The sequence below is a fragment of the Protopterus annectens genome, chromosome 17.part0, assembly GCF_019279795.1.
Source record: "Protopterus annectens isolate FY-2018-M chromosome 17.part0, PAN1.0, whole genome shotgun sequence".
NCBI classification, from domain to species: Eukaryota; Metazoa; Chordata; order Ceratodontiformes; family Protopteridae; genus Protopterus; species Protopterus annectens.
In genome coordinates, this window is record NC_056751.1 from 158,175,147 (window position 1) to 158,191,421 (window position 16,275).

At 44.8% G+C, this 16,275-nt stretch overlaps 1 protein-coding gene across 1 annotated transcript in view; it reads left to right on the forward strand.

The window, feature by feature from the left end:
- Positions 1-16,275, forward strand: part of CDO1 (cysteine dioxygenase type 1) — a 214,606-nt gene that overhangs the window by 180,858 nt on the left and 17,473 nt on the right. The window contains exon 4 of the mRNA XM_044059637.1: positions 6,033-6,202. Within this exon, the coding sequence (XP_043915572.1) occupies positions 6,033-6,202 (170 nt within the window). The remainder of the gene's footprint in view (positions 1-6,032; positions 6,203-16,275) is intronic.

A 16,275-nucleotide genomic window follows, 5' to 3' on the forward strand; every position in this document is an offset into this window, starting at 1 on the left:
TGAAGGCCACTTAGTGTGCAATGATTGAACATTGGGCCCCACCAGTATAACACTGTGTACATTGATATGATATCAGACCACTTACCAAGATCCTGTTAATCACATCCCAATATTTCAAACTAGAGGTCACACATATTGAAAATGCCATGTAGTGCAGGATTTAAAAATGAGAAACCTAAAAAAATAGTGTTTATGAGGTGTGGAGGAAGTCCTCCTTTTCTTCCCTTCTAGGGGCCTACACACCTCCACATCCCCTGATAATTGAGTCTGCACAAACACAGAGAAAATAAATGGATGGAATTATGTAAACCTAACTGTAACCCCCCCCCCCAGTCCGCTTGCACAATCTCTAGTAGCCCTTTTGTAGTTACCACCAAAAAGTACAGTACACCACTTCTTGAAGACCTGGGCATTTTTGACAGGTAGGACTTGATCAATAAGATCTCGGTGACCTGTACTATGCTAAACTGTTATGTAACTCATATATTTCCTATGCTTATGGCATAGGGGTCTATATGTGTAAAGAGGAAACTGTGGTGGCAGTATGGGACATTTCTAAGGACCTTCAAGCCTCATTCACCATAGGCATGCAGACTGGTTCACTGAGTATGATGAAGATGAAATCCAGCTGCTGTTGCACTGTTACCTGCCATCCATGGATTCCACATAAAGCTCAAGCCCCTTCTCCAGATGATTGATGTACATGCTCATATGCACAAAGACCTACTGTACCTTCCAGTGTACATGTATATGTTTATATGTACATACTTCCCCAGAAAGGTTACTGTAATAGCTGCAGCTTAGCACAGCCAAGCACACATCTCTGGCATGTGCTGTATGCTGTACTCCTTTACCTCAGGAGTCAGCAATGCAGCAAATCAGACTGCCTCCCTCCCCCTAGAATGAGTGAGCTGAAACTGACCTCTCACTCTCCCATCCTAGGTCAGCTTTTTCAGTACATGGGCCGCAGACTGAGCCCCAGTTATTATGAGCCATGGTCAGAGCTTTATGTCTCAGTGCTGCAAAGCTAAATCCCACTGATAATACCTTCTTTGATAATACTTAATTTGAAATTATCCTCACTGTTGAGAATCCTCAACCCCCGGAATGAGAGTAGCCCTCACCTGTACTTCCTCCAGCCTGGTTACCACCACAGCTGTTGCGTGCAGTCAACAGCCATTTTAGAAATCATCTTCTTGCCACATGATGTCACAGTTTACCGAGGAATCATCCTGCCACTTCATGTCACAGTATTATTGAGTACATACTGTGTGTGTCTGTAAAGAGTTCAGCTAGCAGTACTGTTCAAAAAGTGTGATATCTCTCCTTCTTGCATTAAAGACTCATGGCAACTATCAACGCATTTTGTCATACTTCTGTTAAATAAACTCTATTCCATCTGCTGGGCATAGTTACAGTTCAGTCAAATTCTGGCATGCGCTTTGTTAACCAGTGCAGTAATTTAAATAATATTTATTTATCTGATTTTGCTTTTGTGAGTAGGAACAATATGCAGCTGTCTTCAGACACCATTCAGACTGGATACCATAACAGATTCTGTGTAACCAAAAGTTCTGACATGCCAGATGGCACATTTATTACAAAGACTTTAGATGTAGCAGATCAGAATATATTAAAATTACAACACTTCAGGTGTCATTGCACAGACATAACATCTTTGAGCAAGACTCTGAAATATGGCATTGAGTGGCATTTATAAACACAGTATGGTTAATGTAGATCATATCAAAAAGGAGTAAAGAACAGTGGTGTGCAATTCACAGACATCTCTTGGAAATGGACAATGCATTGAAGTTTTCTCAGTGTACTAATCAACTTTCCTTCAGTATCATTTTGATAACCCTGTAGAAACATCTGAAGGACATGGAGCATTTTCCTGGTTAATAAATTAGAAATAATTTTAAATTTTTCTTTCATTGAAGAATACAAATGGACACCAAGAGCAAACATAAAGTTAGTATTGCTATAAATGGATATGTCAGAACCCTCTATTGCAAGTCCCGAAACACATAGACTGAATGGCCGAAAAAATGGACTTAAGTCCAAGATGGCCATTTCTTGGGATATTCCCTTTTCTGTGAGGTATGGCTATCTCAGCGTTGGTATATATAAGATCAGGAGTTTGGGGAAGGCCCCGCACATCAGGGGTACTGGGGGCTTGCCACCTGCAAAAAAAGAAAATTAAAGAAGAACAATCTTCGAGATTCACCATTCTTCTATATTTTTGGTCTTTTTTTTTTTCTTCTTGTCAGCACTCAGCATTTCAAGTGCTGGCATTTCAACAGGTACCCTTGTAAATGAAAATGTTTTTAAAGAAATTTGTTCTGAAGAGTTGGAATAAGCAGAGAAAAAGATTGTCCAATCTAAGTGCAGTCTTTTAAGTTTAGTTCCCTAGTAGGAGAGAACAAGTCTTCACAGTACACCATATGTATTTAATGAAAATAAAGATATCCTGGTTTCATGGAAGACATTCTTTTTTATGTTTGGACCATAATTCAGTTGCTTGTTTACATTCTTTGAGTTAAACCAACTGAGCACCAAAGATCTTGCAGACATTTTTCCTTTTTTTGTGTGTGTCATATTCTTTGAAGAAACTCAGAGACCAAGCGCACAGTTGACGCCACTTTATTATCAAGCACAGACCTAGTACTATGCAAATACACAGTCACCTTATTTAGGATACACATATATTGCTTCATGAAGCTATATGCACTGTTCTATGCACTTCAATTACAGCACAATACAGACTGGTCAGAAAACCAAATTAAAGCAGTGTTAACCAACATATCAGATGAGTCGAATGCATAGGCTGTGACAAAAGGAGGTACTGCCAGCACAGCTAGCTGGAATTTTGTAAGTAATTACATGTCATTTGTGAATGTCAACATGATTTGTATAAGATACCTGTGTTACAAATGTATTAGAACTGTATGTCATGTGTATATCAAATGTTTGTGTTGAAAAGGTATTTGTAAAGTGCTTGTGTTTAAAATGTATCCACAGTGAGTACTACTGCAAGAGAACAGAAGTATATATACATTATTGTAACTGTTTAAATGTATATGTTTTAACATAGGAAACTGCAGGGTTAACATCAGTCAAGCAAACTTTAGAAAAATATCTGAAATTAAATCACTTTATGGGCTAGGCCATAAAAATGCTATCTCACAGATTTCTAGGCAGCCAGAGACACAAAGTCTGTACTAGGAAGCTTTCTGTATTGTCTTTGGGGTGAAGTAATTGCCAGTCAGGAAGAGTGGAAGTGTTTAGTTGTTTTATGACTTCCAGCACCTGCCAAGATCTGAGTTAAACCCCTTGTGTGTGCATTTTTATGGGTAGGTGCTAAATACTGCAAGCTGCCAGCAATGGGGATTTTGCCTGGGAACTAGAAGTCAGATGACCAGAAATAATGTCATTCTGCAAGCTGTCCCAGCAGTAATATTTTAGATATTATTTTGAGAAGTCTCTTAGAGTGAGACAGAGCATTCTGTATTCTGTCTTGGACCTGGAAACAAGAAGAACCATTCACCACATCATCTGCCTTGCTTTGTTAAGTAAGTTACTAGGGAATAGTATAATTCTCTTAGATTCAGTCAGGAATATAGAGAAGCTTAGTTGTGATATTTTTTTTATTTGTCTGAGCCTGTCCTGCAATGTTGTTTTAAATATTTTCTGTGGTTCTGAACTCTGATGTCCCTGTGAATACATATTCAGTATTGTCTTGTTTTTTTATTATTTATTATTAAATATATTTAAACGTCTCATTGTGAGTGATCTTTGTGGAGATATTTTAAGTTTTGAAAGTATTTGTATATTTATTTGGTGACACTGTGGGCCACTCCTAACAGCTTTGCTCTTGGTCAAACTACCATTTATATTAATATTAGTATTAATGTTACACAGTAAGATTGGACACCCTTTATTAAGGGCCTGAATGTAGCTGTCAAGGGGTTCTAGCAGCAGTGGTAACTACTTTGTAGTCTGGGCATGAGGGGGCATAACTAGTAAACCTTTGCCAGCCTCTCCCAGGTGTGTGTGTGTATGTGTGTGTGTGTGTGTGTGTGTGTGTGTGTGTGTGTGTGTGTGTGTGTGTGTGTGTGTGTGTGTGTGTGCAAATCAAATCTCAAAGAGTGTGCGTGTCAGCTACTTGAGCAGGGACACAAAGCACTGGTCGGACAGAGAGAGTGTAGAAGGACGTGGCTTGGAACCCTGTCTAAGGGCTCAACTCTATAGCTGTGTCAGTGGGAAGTCTTATTGGGGACCTGGAGAAAGGTAGAGGAACCAGCCCCGGACTGACTGTAGTCTCTGTTTGCTGTTAAGGGAAATTGCACTTGATACAGAGAGCTGCTTCTGGAAATACTGTATTTGTACCTGTTATCTTTCCAGTGAGCGTCCCTCCACAGGTGCCAGTGGTGAAGATTGAGGCTCCTTGTGTACTGGCCCAGAGGTGGGATATTCACATCACATATTGGTTGGCAGTGGAGGGTCATCACATAGGCAATGATGTTAAAATGTGAGCAGGAACAAGTGCAATGTAAGAGACATTTTAAGATCACTGATGGTTAGGGCATCCCAGAGCCACACAGGTAGTAGATTCCAAAGCTGCCATGCTTGGTTAGTGAATGTTTAAGTCATAAAGGACCTGAGCCAATCCCACCACCCCATCTGTAGCTTCTGGAAGGCATGTTTTCTGAAACAGGTCAAACAAACTATATAGCGCATGCAGCTCTTTCCGGGGTGTGCATGTTTGTTGGGGTGGGGGGAGATATGCAGGCAAACTCAGGAAGCTTTTTATAGATAATGCAAGTGAAGAGTACTAGTGTGATTTGTTAATAATGTGGTTAAACAGTCAGTAACCAGCAGTAAAGTTTGAATTAGGCACTCATAATCAAGATCACAGCCTGGAAGCATCATGGACAATGAGCTGCAAAAGTCAGGATGTGAAAAAACACAGTGTGTGTACAACCACAGCCAGATCTTCAGGCAGTAAAAAGTGCTTGATCTGGGTGATGTTACTTATAAAAAAAGCATCACAAATTAATGACAGCTGAGACCTGTATCTTTTAGAACTGTCTTGTTATCAGAAATTGGTCCAAGACATTTCACTTTAGATGAGAATTCAAGGTTTTTGCCTCCATAAATAATATAAGGGGCTCTTGGGTGGAAGATTCAAGTATCTGGGTTTGGCACACATATATATGGCAACCATCTTGGTCATAACATAATTAAGCTGGCTGCTAAGCATCTAACTATCTATCCATTTACGTATTATGTGTTGACCAAGTTAATTCCACTTAACTAGTAGACTCTTTTCAGGGGAAATTACTAGGGAAAATTTGGCCAGGACATTGAAGGATCCAGTCAAGACAACCAGAAAGGGAATACGGAGCCACCAGGAAATCCTGAGGGAGAAGTGGCAAATTTCTGCATCATTGCATCATCAGCATAGTCCTGTCTAAATTACAGGCATTCATTTTAGTATCACTGAAAGTAATTAGACCTGAAATGCAACTGAAAGAGGCCTACTGAAGAGAATAAAGCATATTAAGTATTAAAAAAAGAAAAGATCTACAAGATTATACTCATGTCCAAAGGACTGGCCTCACTTGACGCAGAATGGCCTGTCTTGATGCGCTGCAGTCCGAAGAAAAAAAAATGGTAGCAACTTCCACAGATTCTGAAACATTGATGGGCTATAATCTTAATCTGCTTTCTATAAGTGTGACAGAAAGATGGCCAACTGAACTTGACTTCAGTTGAAGGCACACAAGAAGTTATCTTACAGATTCCCTCTATCTCAAGTCACAGCTTCTCATATTGATGAGCTTTTCTGGGCCTGTTTGAACAGTGGGTTTGTTACTTTGTTTTTAATCTTTTTCAGAACTAGACCAATTCTTGACACACATAAGTGTGTTTTCTTTGAATATTGTTAATATGCAGTAATATTAATACGTTGTCTTCATGAAAATTTTTCTTGTAGTAATTGCTGACCTTTGACCTTTAATTTCTAGATTCCATTGGACTACACCGTGTGGAGAATCCTAGCCATACAGAGTCAGCAATTAGTTTGCACCTGTACAGCCCACCTTTTGAGACGTGTCAGACCTTTGATCAAAGAACTGGTCACAAAAACAGAGTGAAAATGACATTCTGGACCAAATATGGAGTGAAGACTCCCTGTGTAAGTAAAATGTGTTGTTTACATTCCTTCATACCATTTAAGAAAGACACATTATTTCCACCATTTCCTTTGCAGTGTCACAAGCTGTAAATCTCCTGTCTTCATGAAGGCTCTCCACATTTTGCCTTTCAGTGGATCCCTCATAGTGACATCTACATCTTTAGAAACATAATCTGATTCATTTGGCGCTTTTTAAGTTAATGCAGTGTTTTTACTGTTTTTTTGCATAAGCTGTGTAAAGCATGTAGTTACTGGCATTACATTTGGTGTTTTCACAGAGGTACAGTGTCCTACCCTTGTTTTGAAATCTAAACATCAGTTTTATCTGTCTGATTGTGATAGCTCCTAGGATTCTGAGAGAGAGGATTAATGGGACCTTTACTACAGTGGAGATGATTATTCAAACAGTTATTAGAAGTTTAGTGATGGAAGTACAACAAATGCAATAAAGGGAAGTAGAACTGATAAACTGTTGTAATAAAGCCCTGATTAATCAGACTAACTTCAGATATCTGCCTAAGTACTGGAAGAGATGGATAGAGGTTAGTAGCGAGTGGTTGACACTGACTTGTCTTCCCAAGGGGAAGTAATGCTGGTTCAGCTGGCTGTTTCACCTCAAAGAAGTGGAGGATTGTAGGTGAAAAAAATGCATCCCAGGTTACAAGGGGCTGTGGGCAGTGGTTATTCCATATCCACTGCTTAATTTAGCCTGGCCAAGGCGTTTGACAATACCCCCCCCCCATGCTGGTGTTATTGAAGAATTAGACAAGCTTAATGTAAATCCCTACATTGCCCAAATGAATTGCAAATTGACTAGCCAATAGATCCCAGTTTGTGAAAGTTGCTGTTTCCCTTTCTGAGTGTAATATTGTAACCAATGGAGTTTTACAGGGATCAGCTCTAGGCCGTCCCCTGTTTGGCATTTATTTTGCAGATATACAAGCCAATATCCCAGAAGTGTGGTTGACCAAGTTTGCTGATGACTGCAAATTGGGCATTGTTATATGTAAATCCATTGATACAAAACAGTTCCAGCAAGGGCTGGAATATGGACATACTTGGTGCATCAAAAATGGTCTCAAACTAAATGAAAAAAAGTGCAACATAGTAGCACTCGGCAGAACAGTTGCTTCCACTTCATTATGTTATAAATGGTACTCTTTTTCAGACAGATACTGTCATAAGAAATCTAGGTACTTATGGGGGTAACTCTCTCTCTCTCTCTCTCTGACACACACACACACACACACACACACACACACACACACACACACACACACACACACACACACACATTTGATCATCATGTTTCCACCATAGACCGGAAAGCCTTCTATCTGGCCCAATTGATTTCCAAGGTAGTATCTTGAAGGAGGACTGTCATTTTTCAAAGAAACTCTTGTTAGCCTGACCTCTTTCCTTTGTACAAGAGTGATAATTACTACCAGTTACAAAATACAGTTCAGAACCTTTCCAGCCTTTCTGGGAGCGCTGCCTCCCCACAGAAGTGTATCTAGCTCAGTCAGCACCCTGTACATGTACAATGAACCAGCACCCCCTCCCCCTCTTACACTGAAGAGCCAAAAAAAGCACTTTACTGTATTAAGCTAATTGCTACATTGCAGCAATCTGCTTAACTGGCTTATTACAGTTAGATCCATGTCCCGGCCCCAGCTCTTCCATTGAAGAGCAACAAAAAAAATAGAAGGAATGATCTAAACACATTTCTGAAAGTTAAAAGTCACAGAATGTTAACTTTAAAAATGCTTTTTTACCTGCTCATACAAGATGCTCAGATGGTGACCCCAGACATGATATCTTTCATGAGGAGCACAGGCAGTTCTTACACTTGCTGACAAGAGGAGAGCACTGTCACTTCCCTGCCGTGCCTTTTGTCGTTCCACAGTCTGCACCCAGGATGTTTACCAACTGGATGGCACTGTGTTTTGCCAACCACAGAGCAAATGGGAGCCACATAACCCCCTGCCTGGATATTATTGCTTTAGACCCTTTCATTGGATGAAAGACAAAGGTATCCACAGTACATAATTCTTTGCTTTACTGTCCTTATCTGACCACTTCTAGAATGTAATTTGCATAAAAATATACGTAGGTGGAATTGGATTGAGAAATATATGTTTTGAATAGGAATAGGGATCATTCTAGGTTAAGTTATGCTAAACGACTGATTAAACTTAACTTATGTTCATTGTATTATAGATGTACTAGGGAAGATATGGTTAATGTCTTTAAAAGTCTGCATGATGAGGCGGACAATTTTGCGTGGGGGCTTAACAGTTTCTGTTTATATTTGTAATCCAAGGAATGACATTATGCTGTTTGAAGATAAATAATTGCTAGCCCAGAATTAAATGTATTATTTTCTAAAGAAAGTGGCAGGTGTACAGAATTATTCACTTTAGAAGTTAGATCTTTGAATTTGCATATTTTGATCGCTCCAAATAACAGACATGAGGTAGGTATCAGGCTCCTTTCTAGTCTGTTTTTGAGGCTGTGAGTATAAGGTATAATAGACTTTGAAGACTGAGCCTGGAGTTTTCTTTGAACCTGTTAAAATGTATTCTAACACCAACAACCAGCGAGACCTGCTTAGATTTGATGATAGTTACAAAAGTAATTAGATTGTCACTGACTCAGGATAAACTTCAGTTTCTGGGTCAGTTCTTTGCCCATGGGGTCCAGAAAACACTTGACAACAAGGGTCATTCTGACTGCATGTATGGCTTTATTTTGATAGCAACCTTGACCAGACTGCACATGGGAGAATACAGTAAGAACATCACCATCCCTCTACTTTTAATCCTCAGTATAAAAAAGAAGCACAAGTGATGGGATTTACAACGTGCAGTCCAAACTAAAGGTGCCCTTTGAGGTACTGACCAGTACATAGACCCCAACTATAGATGCATTGCACTTTGCTTGACGTACATAGAGTTACCACCCAAAGGTACAGGGAAATGGAATACCATTATGGCGGAAAGTCTCATAAATGTAAAGGAAATGATGGCCATTGTACTTGTCATCTAAATATCCAAAATAGTAAGTACATTGAGGCACATTAAGAACAGTGAGAGACAGTACTGCAGTGATGTACATAAACAAGCAGGAAGGCATGCACTCTTACTCACTGTCAGACAGCTATGATGGCTTGGGAACTGGCTGTGGGGCAGGGTTTTTACTTCTAGTCCACATGTATGCCTTTAGACAAGAACTCATTTACAGGCCAGCTGAACATGGCCTTCTCCAGTCCACATAAGTGGATATTAACTAAGCATGTATTCCAGGAGGTAATGTAAAGGTGAGGGTCCTAAATATGGCCTTACTTACTTCATAGGAAGATCACCAGCTAAAAAGTTCTGTACTAGACACTCAAGCATAAGAGTTTGGATAGTGAATTCCTTCTCCATCCTGAGGACAGGGAGACTATCCTTTGTGTTCTGCCCTCTTTTCTGCTGCTGTCAATAGCATTCCAAAAAGGCAGGAAGAGAAAGATCAGGCATCATATTAATTGCCCCAGTTGGCCATAGTAGTCCAGATTCTCCCAAGTAATCCAGATGAACAAGAGTCCCCTTCTGCTACCAAGTTTATGCATTGTGGTAACATAACAAAAGGGGCCCCTGGTGCACCCAAACATGCAGAGTTGTGGCTAGGAAATTCACTGTATGCTTTTTGCCCAAACTCCAAAAACCTGAATTTCTCACTCTGCCTGTACTTTTCCTCCAACAACTCTGACATTGAAAGTTGTTTCCTTTGTGACTTTTACTGTTGCAATATCCCTGTAGTGGGAAACTTTTATTGCAGCATATTTTTTCTCTTTGCTTTTAACAGTTTTGTTGTAGCTTTCTAGCAAAGACTATGTCTTTTCTGATATACAAGAGTTGACCACTCAATGCTGTTCGTGCATTTTGGATGTTTGAAAGGATAATCGCCGTGTCTTGAAAACTCAGTATCTGGAGTAGGGACTTCATTTGTCAGCAACCTGTGGGTCTTGGATCCGATATCGGATCCGAGCCGGCAACTATTTATACAGCTATGGATCCAAGCTCCTAGCTCCTCCCCTCACCCATAATCCCCTGCCAACCCCAAATGACCTCAGATCTAGTTTGCCGCTCTAAAGTGTGTCAGCTGGATTGCGAGCTCCTGGCAATTTGCTATAGATAAGTGAATTTTTCTCAGCCTTTTTTTTCATAGTTTAATCAGTGTGAGAGTACTAGGTTTCCTTTAGCCTGTTAACTTTTAATTTTTAGTTTTTTACCCTCCCCTTGCTGGTCGTTAGTGTGTGATTGTGTGTGATTGTGTTTGGGGCCTAGTGTGTTTGTGTAGCCTTAGTTTAAGTATGGCAGAGGCCCCTAAGCCTATTTTTTCTAAATGCACCGAGTGTGGCCATAAGCTCTCTCCGGCAGATGGCCACACTCGGTGTGTTTGGTGCCTTGGGGTTGAACACCTGTCCTCAGGCTGTACCATTTGTGCAGCGTTCAACCCCAGGGCACTGAAAGAGTGGAGGTCGAAGCTGATCCTGGCGGGACTACTGCCCCCGGATTCGGCTTCGGCCTCCGCTCCTCCCGTGGCACCTCCTCAGCCTGTGGTGGTGGCCACCCCTGCCCCCCTTCTCCCGGCTGGGATTCAAACTCCCACTAAAGCGCCGGAGGACAGGGAGGCCATGAGGGAGAAACGGAGGGAGAAGCATCACAAGCGGAGGGCCGAGGCCTCCGCTTCGGCCCCCCCAGCTAAGCGGGCTTCTCCCTCCATGGCTTCCAGGTCTCCTCCTCCTCGGCTCCGATCTCCTTGCTTCTCCCTGGGACCCGAGGAGGAGGAGACCCAATCTCCGTCGAGGTCATCGAGATGACATTCCAGGCCTGCCTCGGTGGCCTCTTCGAGATCAACCTACAGCCTGTCTGATGCAGACTTGGACCGGATGATGAGGAGGTTCATCCAGGCCCAGCTGCAGATGGGAGTGCTCTTGCCTCCCCCCCTTCGGGTCGGAGCTCGATACCTTTCTTTGTTCCGATTGCTCCTTCTCCGACCCGTTTCCCGGGTTCGGAGCGCTCGGAGCTGAGCAGCGTCAGAGCCAGGGGTGGGTCGGCGCCGACAGTACTGAGTACTTCAGATCCGACCCCGCCCTCGAGTCTGTCGGTTCCATTGTCGGATCCGACCTCTTGGAGCTGTGGGTCGAGCTTCGGATCTGAGGGATTCAGTGTGCCTTCGGCTCCGTCCAGGTCAGAGCACACTGGTCCCACGGATCCGACGGTCTCGGTGCCGGTTCCGATCCCTTCATCGGATCCGAGTGGGAGTCGACTTTTGGAACCCAGGGAGAGCGGCTCCCCCTCGGCTTTGATGCAGTGGAGAGGGCTCTGTCGAGAGCATCCGGACCCCTGGCACTTGTCTCGGCTCCACCCTGTACTCCCTCTCTGTTGGGTCAGGCTCCCATCACCCGGCCACAGGGACAGCCTGCTTCGATGTCCCAGGTTGTTCCATTGGAACAGGATGTTGCTGGTGAGACCTCCTCGGACAGCCCCCCCGAGGAAGTGCCTCGCAAGCACAAGTGTAAGAGGAGGCACGTGGACTCCCCCGAGTCCTTAACAGAGGACACAGGCTTGGATGAAGGGGAAGGCTTCCCAAGATCAACCCCTGAGGATGTCTCCTTTGGAGATATCATGGAAATGCTCAGGATCGGGGGGGGGTGGTTTGCCCCCAAGGCTTCCTCCGACGAGTCCGTGTTCCTGGAGGCATTCGAAGCAGGCCTGTCTACCTCTTGGGTGTCCCCTCCAGCCGACCCCCTGGTGGACCTTATTACCACCAGGGCGTGGAAGGAGCCGGACACTGTGGAGCCAGTCCCTAAATGCCCGGATAGGATCTTGAGCCCCCCCCCGCAGACCGGTCCCACTGGAGCAAGGGTCCCCCCGTAGATGCCGTGTTGACGGCGGCAGCCACTAAGAGGGAACTAGCTCAGGAGAGCCCCTCGGTCCATCCACCGAGCAAGGAGTCCCGCTCGATGGATCGCCTTGGGAAGTGGGTATTTAGTTCAGCGACCTTCTCAGTAAGGTCCCTGAACTACATGGCACATGTCATCAGGATGCAGCGAGATCTTATTAAAGAATACGCTGCTTCCCCCCCAGAGTCCATGTCGGCGGAGGACAAGCAGTTGTGCTCCACTCGTATGACCACTCTAAGATCTATTTCTAATACCTCTATGCAGCTATTGTCCCACGCCACTGAGGGAGCCGCTAGAGCTAGCGGAGCAGGCCTAGTTATGAGACGCCATTGTGACTTCGCGGAGCCCTTTAAGGCGTCCTTTGCGAATGCCCCCTTTGATGGTTCTGCCTTGTTTGGCAAGACCATTCGCAAGACACTTGTCCAGAGCGAGAAGGACGGGAAGACGTTGTCTGCCATCGGAGTTCGCTTCTCTGCTCCCCAGAGGTCCTTCTCCAAGAACCAAAAGGGACAGAAGAAGATGTGGTTCTGGAAATCACAACATTCCCAACCTGCTCCAGACAACTAATCCTTCCATGGCAGAGGAGGACAGGGAGGATGCCGCCCTAGAGGCAGAGGGGCCCCGAGAAACTTTGGGTCCAGAGAATCTTTCTCTGATTGGCCCACGCAACAGCCCTGAAGGGTTGCCCGACTGCTCCACTCTGGAGGCAGTCAGGGTGCACTTCTCGAGGCACCTGGCGGCATGGGAGTCCATCACATCAGACCGCTGGGTGCTTCGTATCATATCCAGAGGTTACAAAATCCCAGTGCAACATGTCCCCAGACTCAGAAACCTCCCTGATGTGCCACCTGGTCAGAGGGAGGCTGCAGCCACAGAAATCCAGCAGCTGCTAGAAAAAAGAGCCATCCAACCTGTCCCCCCAGACCAGCTCAGATTAGAGTTTTACTCCAGGTTCTTTCTGGTGCCAAAAAAGACGGGGGACTTGAGACCAATTCTAGACCTTTCCCTCCTGAACCTGTCTGTAACCAAGGAAAAATTCCGAATGGTCACTCTTCAATCCATTCTCCCCCTCTTGCGGGAGAACGACTGGATGTGCTCAATAGACCTCAAGGATGCATACTACCACATTTTAATGGACAGACGATCCAGGAGGTTTCTCCACTTCCAGCTGGGAGCCAGCCACTATCAGTTCAGGGTCCTTCCCTTTGGCCTCACCACAGCCCCCAGGGTGTTCACCAAAGTTTTAGCAGTGATAGCGACCCACCTGAAACTCCAGGGAATGCAGGTCTTCCCATACCTGGACGACTGGCTCCTGACCGCCCCAACAAGGCGTCTGCTCTGCTCAGCCAGAGATTTTTTTCTCCACCTAGCCCCCCAGTTAGGCATCACGATCAATATGGACAAATCCTCCCTTGCTCCGACATAAGTGATAGAGTTCATAGGGGCCAGATTGGATACGAGAAGTCTGTGAGCCTACCTCACTTCAGAACGACTACAGAATCTGAGACTTCATGTGCGGGCCATCCTCCAATCAGAAGCTCCACCAGCAGAATTGGTCCTGAGGGCACTGGGTTCCATGGCAGCGGCAATCACGCTTCTTCCATGCGCTCGTCTAAATATGAGGGTACTGCAGTGGACCCTCCTGGTACAATGGTCCTTTCAGCTTCTTCCCCTCAACCACCCTATCTCTATCAGCAAGGCTTGCAGGAGGACCCTGTTATGGTGGCTCCAGTCCCCAGACCTCCATACAGGCCGACCCTTCTGCGCTCCGCCTCCTCTCTTCACGGTGACCGCGGACGCTTCTCACCTCGGGTGGGGGGGGGCATTGCTCAGGCAGAACAGTCCAAGGCACGTAGAACGACACAGAGACCTCCTGCATATCAATGTTCTGGAGATGAGGGTGGTGCTGTTAGCGTTGCAAGCACTTCAGGACCTTCTCCCCGTAGGAACTATTGCGATACAGATGGACAACATGTCAGTTGTCTGGTACATCAACAAACAGGAGGGAACCAGGTCTTACCCTCTCTGCCGAGAGGCCATGAGGGTGTGGGAATGGGCGATCTCCACCAACCGCTTTCTGATCGCAACGCACATTCCGGGACGGGCCAACCTTCTGGCGGACAAACTCAGCCGCACCATTCTTTCCCCTTATGAGTGGTCTCTCAACTCTCGGGTAGCGAAGCGGATATTTGCAAAATGGGGGCAACCCTGCTGCGATCTTTTTGCCTCTCCCTCAAATACGAAATGCGACAGCTTCTTTGCCCTGATTCCCCCACCAGGGGAAGTCCCGAGAGACGCTGTAGTGCATGCTTGGCCGCCCGGTCTACTTTATGCCTATCCTCCTCTACCCCTGATGCTAAAGATGTTACAGAAAGCCTCTCAGTTGAGGAGCAGAATGATCCTCATTGCCCCATTCTGGCCTCGGCAAACTTGGTTCCCTTACCTGTGGTCTCACTTGGTGAATCCTCCCTGGATTCTGGATCCCAGCCCGGATCTGATCTCCCACCCATCATGTTTACCGACCCTGAATCTGGACAACCTGAAGCTGACAGCTTGGCTGCTCCAGTTCCACTCTTAATTAGGACTCCCGGTATCTCTTCACCAGTCAAAGCCATCTTGGTGGCAGCGCATAAACCTTCCACCAGGAAGATTTACCGCAGTAAATGGAGGCCCTTTTCCGTCTGGGCGGAACATCATAATCTGGACCCCTTCACTGCTCCGTTAACGTCCGTTTTGGACTTCCTTACCGGACTTTTTCAGCAAGGGGCTAGCTGTTCGACAGTCAAGGTACAATTGGCAGCCATCTCACATTACCATGTAGGACACGAGACAGGTCCTTTGATGTCAGCTAAACTATGTAAAACCTTCCTCAAGGGTACATTTCAACTCAGGCCCCCTATCAAAGAAGCCATACCCCCTTGGGATCTATTGCTACTTCTTCAGGCCTTGACTGCTTCTCCCTTTGAACCAGCTGCCTCAGCTGATCTTAAATACCTATCCTGGAAAACAGCATTCCTGGTAGCCATCACTTCTATGAAAAGAGTTTCGGAACTTCAAGCTCTTTCCGTAAAACCCCCGTACTTGGTTTTTCATCAGGATAGAGTGTACCTCAGGACCAATCCCTCCTTTCTACCTAAGGTGGCCTCAGAAACCAATATCAATCAGTCCATTAATCTTCCTGTTTTCTTCCCTAATTATCAAAATAAAGGAGAATACAAGCTGCATTCATTAGATGTGCACAGGCAGCTGCGTTTCTATTTTCATAGGACTGCTGGTCACAGACAATCCGACCAGCTGTTCATTTCCTTTGCCAAATTCAGTTTGGGTAAAGCCGTTTCGAAGGTCACCTTATCACGCTGGATTTCCCAATGTATCCTTTTAGCTTATGAGGCTTCTGGGAGGCCCGCACCTCAAAGGGTTTGTGCACATTCCACTCGCTCCATATCTACTTCTACTGCATTTAGATCTAGAGTCCCCTTGGATGATATTTGCTCGGCAGCCACTTGGGCCTCATCTCATACCTTTATTAACCACTACAAACTGGATGTCATTTCCAGAGGGAGAGCATCCTTTGGCTCCGCAGTGCTCCGGAACATCCTTCCATGATGGCCACCCAAGATTCAGGTAGCTGGGGACTGTCCCACAGGTTGCTGACAAATGAAGTCCCTACTCCAGATTAAGAAGTTATGTACTCACCATAACGTTCTATCTGAGTAGGTGGCTTCATTTGTCTGCAACCATCCCCCCCTCCTTCCCCCTGACCTTCAGAAGAGTTAGATGGTGGTATTATTTCTGCCTTTTTCTGTTGGGATACCTTTTCAGGTATATAGGAGGGCAAACTTGATCTGAGGTCATTTGGGGTTGGCAGGGGATTATGGGTGAGAGGAGGAGCTAGGAGCTCGGATCCATAGCTGTATAAATAGTTGCCGGCTTGGATCCGATATCGGATCCAAGACCCACAGGTTACAGACTAATGAAGCCACCTACTCAGATGGAATGTTATGGTGAGTACATAACTTCTTATTTGCAGAGGATAATTTCCAACTGTAGAGTCTCACCTGTGTTTGATGGAAGTACAAGATTATGATCATTACTAAACTTCAGTTAAAACATGCCGTTG